The sequence below is a fragment of the Lolium rigidum genome, chromosome 1 (genome assembly GCF_022539505.1).
Source record: "Lolium rigidum isolate FL_2022 chromosome 1, APGP_CSIRO_Lrig_0.1, whole genome shotgun sequence".
NCBI classification, from domain to species: domain Eukaryota; kingdom Viridiplantae; phylum Streptophyta; class Magnoliopsida; order Poales; family Poaceae; genus Lolium; species Lolium rigidum.
This window is the reverse complement of record NC_061508.1, coordinates 257,839,028-257,844,341: the sequence shown is the minus strand read 5'-3', so window position 1 is coordinate 257,844,341 and position 5,314 is coordinate 257,839,028. Positions and strand designations below refer to the sequence as shown.

At 40.5% G+C, this 5,314-nt stretch overlaps 1 protein-coding gene across 1 annotated transcript; it reads left to right on the top strand.

Moving 5' to 3' along the window:
* The first annotated feature begins 3,930 nt into the window (after positions 1 to 3,930).
* LOC124657834 (RING-H2 finger protein ATL51-like) lies at positions 3,931 to 4,506 on the top strand. Its single transcript, XM_047196326.1, has one exon. The coding sequence runs from the start codon at positions 3,931 to 3,933 to the stop codon at positions 4,504 to 4,506; it is 576 nt and encodes a 191-aa protein (XP_047052282.1).
* Positions 4,507 to 5,314: the final 808 nt, after the last annotated feature.

The following is a 5,314-nucleotide window of genomic DNA, read 5'->3' as shown; positions in this document are numbered from 1 at the left end:
CTATACACGATCACCTGATGGACCAATCGATATATATACAGAGACATGATGCAATCACGCAATCAAATTGGCTGGAAGGCCATGGCAGCTCAGAAACTCAGATCGAAGGGGTAAGTTATTGTTAACCATGCTTAGAAAATAATCACCTACAGGATGCCAATGGAGGAGCAGCTGGTACATACTACTCCATGGTGACCATGTATCAAGTTGATTTTTGTAGGCATGGTGGAGGAGAAGGCAACAGAACCACCTCATGTGAATGGGTTTGGGATTTAATGGAGAAGCAAGTGGTAAAATAGAGCAGATAAAGGGATGGCGACCCATTTGCAGTCAGAACTATTAGAAAACTGTTGGCGGGCAACTGAAATGGACGACCCATAATGCATATATTATTTGATAATAATAATAATAAATGAAAAAACAAAATTATTTCATATTCAAATTTCTCACATTTTTCTAATAATAATGCATATATTATTTGTCTAATTGCGGTTTACAGACTTAAAGATATTAATTATTTGACCATATTATATAAATAATGCATATATTATTTGATAAATAATGAATAATGAATAACAATAAAATATTTCATATTCAAATTTCTCACATTTTTCGAATAATAATGCATCTATTATTTGTCCAATTGCGGTCTATAGATTTAAAGATATTAATTATTTGGTTATACTATATGAATAAAGAAGATATTATTTGATAATAATAATAATAAGTAAATAAAACCAAAATTGTTTCATATTCAAATTCCTTACATTTTTCTAATAATAATGCATATATTATTTGTGCAATTGCGTCTTACAGATTTAAAGATATTAATTATTTAGCCATATTATATGAATAATGCATATATTATTTGATAATAATAATAAATGAATAAAAACAAAATTGTTTCATATTCAAAGTCCTCACATTTTTCTCATAATAATGCATATATTATTTGTCCAATTGCGGCTTACAGATTTAAAGATATTACTAATTTGGTCATATTATATGAATAATGCATATATTATTTTATAATTATAATAAAAAACTAACAACAACAAAATTATTTCATATTCAAATTCTTCACATTTTTCTAATAATAATGCATATATTATTTGTCCAATTGCGGTTTAGAGATTTAAAGATATTAATTATTTGGCCATATTATATGAATAATGCATATATTATTTGATAATAATAATAATAATAAATGAATGAAAAATTGTTTCATATTCAAATTCCTCACATTTTTCTAATAGTAATGCATATATTATTTGTCTAATTTCGGTTTACAAATTTTAAGATATTAATTATTTGGCCATATTATATGAATAATGCATATATTATTTGATAATAATAAAATGAATAAAAACAAAATTGTTTCATATTCAAGTTCCTCACATTTTTCTAATAATAATGCATATATTATTTGTCCAATTGCGGTTTACAGATTTAAAGATTTTAATTATTTGGCCATATTATATGAATAATGCATATATTATTTGATAATAATAAAAAAAGTAGTTTTATTACTGATTTTATTTTCATTGAAATTCAATATTATTATCTTATTCATTATTGTTCACTTACATAATTGTTTTTGGTTTCAAAAAATACAGAAATATGACACAATTCTATAGTAATTAATATCATTGTTATGGTTGTATTTACAACAAGGTACAATCACATTCGCGGGAGCACAGTAGAAAAGAACAGAGAAATTAAGCGTGTTGATGGTGAAGTAGTGTGAGAATGGGTGACCGATCGGTAAGTGACCAAGTCTAGAATTTAACTAAAGATTAATTATAATTAGTGTTTAAAATGGTCCAAGTGAGAGAGTAACGAGTCAAACAATTAAAAAATTAGAAAAAATTAAAAAGAAAAAATTAGAAAAAAGAAATTAGAAAAGTTAACCTAGAAAAAATGAAAAACAATTTTGGAAAATAATAATTGGTCCCGGTTGGGTTTACGAGCCGGGATTAAATGTCCTCTAGCCAAAACGCTGTGTCGCAGCCATGTGGGGGACCATTTGTCCAGGCTGGTAACCAGGTCGAGACTAAAGGGTTGGCCTTTAGTCCCGCCTAAATAGTCCTGGTTGGCCAACCGGGACTAACACATGTTACGGACTGGGACTGAACCGTGTGTCTCCACTAGTGGCTACCTACCTACTCGTCTAAATTGCAACAATAAAATTGTGCAAATCAAAACGCTGCAGCTTTGAATTGCTTAACCCTACTCAATAGTTTTTATTGATCCCTAAGAAGCAGGGCCAGTTTCGGTTCCTAGCTAATTTGATTGAAGTTCATGAGATTGAAATTTCATTTGCAGATTCCATACTTTGTCACCGAGCTGCAAATTATCTGTGTAGCGGCTAATGCTCCAAATATATATGCCCCCCATGGAAATCACGGAGATAATCTTTGCATTATATCCTCTATTTATTGGATTTTCATTGATTAAGACCATCATTGTATGTCGACCCCATGTGTCCATTGCCGAGAGCTGGTAGTGGTGAGAGAAGGGAAATCGAAAGGAATACATGATGCAACTTCAACTGCCAGGTTTAGTTGACGTAGCAGTGGAAATTGGCTCCATCTGAATCTTCTTTGAGATGGAATCGTCGAGACCAAGGATTTTCGCAATTGGCGGTGTCGCTCGATGATCTGCATTGCAGGCCTGTAGACGTTCGACTAGCCCAGCTTGTCAAGTTATGTAATGCCTATGAGGATATATATTGCATGTTTATGTACCAGCAACTATATTACAGTTGCGGTGAGCGATTTGGAAGAATCTAATTTTAAAAAGGAATGAGGCCGGTAGACCCCATATCTCCATTTTTAAATAAAATAATATAAGAAATCAAATATTCGTCCGTGAGAACTTGAACTGGGTGTTGGATTGTATATCCACTTCTCTAACCAAGTGAAATGGGCTCACTTTTTGTTGAACACTAAATATCAAACTTGAAAGATTATTCTATATAGACCATGTTTGAAATTCAAATCAAGATTATTCTAATGGGCTGGCCACACTGGGGAGCATCGCTCCTGCGTGCAGTCATATCTTGTAGCCCGTTAAGCTGGCCCAATTAAGATGCATGACGGAAGGATACTAGGCTAATGAAAAGAAGCCATTACCACTCCTCAAAAAGAAGAGCAGCTTGAACATCGAGGAGAAGCGGACAAGGATAGATACTCGCGGCGGGAGGCGCACGCATAATGTCTTGGCGTCTGTACGAGGTTTTACGCGCCTCTAATTTTTTACTCCTACATAACGGTGTGAGTGTGACCGAGATTCACCATAGAGTACAGTATCGCCAACATTCTTGTCTAGGTCTAATACGGGGCCAGCTTGCTTTCACATCAGCTAAACACGGTGCCGCGCAAACGGGAGAAAAAAAGGCAGCCAGCTAAAGACACGGATATGATGTCCTTTCAGCTAGCTTGCAAAATTTCGATAAAGATGTGCATTTTCAGCTGCCATCTTTTTACGTCGTCTACCACGAACCTCGAGACCTCAGCATAAACCCAAACTTAATTGGCTTGGAACAACACGGAGACACAAACTTCTCCCAATGGTTTACGTCCACCCAACAAGCCGGGCGGCTAGCAATTTGCAATAGTACAATTTTAATTCCGTACAAACAAAAAACCATGACAGCAGCGTCACCGTACCACCGCCGTACGGTTGCTGTCGCGTACAAACACGATAAATCCTTGTGCCGAGTCCCGTGATTTCCACTTCGTTTCGCGATGAATCAGCGATCACATATTCACATAGTTTACCCAATTTAACTCCAGCATTGCTTTCCAAGCACTTGCGCTCGCCCGAATCCGCTTATAATAATCCGCTTGGAACTTCGACTATAGAAACCATGCCGGAAGCAGCGATAGTCAGCTAGCTAGTCTGCAGTTAAACCACACGTACGCTCCAATGGCACAATCCCCCCTGGGCTTCGCTCGCTTTGCTCCTCCTCCACTGAGGTTTTCGTTTCGTCCATCGCCGCAGCCGCCGCCGCCACCTTCCAGTTACAAGGCGCCGTCCATCGATTCGTCACGAGGCAGGGTCATAGCCGGCGTCTTCATCGGCATCGTCGCCGCCGTGCTCCTGTACATTATCGTGTGCAGCCTCTGCCGGGGGCGCCGCGCTCGTGCCGCGGCCGCCGCCGCAGCTGCTCGGCCGCATCCCATGACGGAAACTAGCAGCGTGCGCTTGGACGAGCGGCCGCTTCGCCATGCCTTGGCCGCATCCCCAATGGCCGGTCTCCCGGCGTTCGCATACACCCTATCCGTGAAGCATAACGTGACGAGGTCAGGGGAGGAGACGGCGGCGTGCTCGGTGTGCCTCGCCGCGTTCCAGCTCGGGGACAAGGTGCGGCTGCTGCCGGCGTGCCTGCACCTGTACCACGCCGAGTGCATCGGCCCGTGGCTGGACGTGCACTCGACGTGCCCGATCTGCCGCTCGTATACCGACACGACGGTGGGCGTCGAACGGCTACCGAATGTTTAGGTTTTGCGCAGCCAGGTAGTATGGACATGCTGCTTTACATATTTATTTATTATTGAAGTCACTGTTTAGTTTCTGTACTGCAATAGGTGTACATATTGACGACTGTAAATTCTTTTTAGATTTATTATTACTGTGCTAGCTTTGGGGTGTGTTTGAAAACGATGTGGACGGCCACAATATACAAAAGATGTATTCGTCTTGTGCGTTTGTGGATGCCGTGAGGATCACCTAGGGCTCGTTTAGTTACCTCGGCCGGATTTTTGCATGGCGCAGTGGAAACAAATCTCTATCTCGTTCCGAACGGGTCACGGTGTTAGGCTGTTGTTTGGTGGTCTGGATCGACATTTTTGGGCCAACAGAAATGTAATGCTTCGAGTTCAGTTTTAGCCTCACCACTTATCTACATGGTGGATTTACTTCTCACCTCCTCACCAATCACAAAGCCTCACGTCGCTGTTCACAAGCTTCGGCACGTCGGCGATCACGAAGGCAGACACCACCATGGCAGGCTAGTCTCAAGCCGGTCAAAACCATCACCACGTCCCTGACCACGAAGACGAAGAGCACCATGACACCGTCGGTCACAAGTATGGACACGTCGTCGACCACAAAGATGAAGACCACCATGGCACCGTCGTTCACGCCGGTCACAAGCATCACCATGTCGCCGACCACCAGAACGAAGACAACCATGACGCAGCCGGTCACGTCGGTCACAAGCACCACCATGTCGCCGACGACGAAGCTGAATACCACCATTATACCGTCGGTTACGCCGGTCACAAGCATCACCATGTCGTCAACCACG

Coding starts and splice junctions, on each gene's coding strand:
- LOC124657834 (XM_047196326.1), top strand. CDS start 3,931: ATGGCACAATCCCCCCTGGGCTTCGCTCGCTTTGCTCCTCCTCCACTG.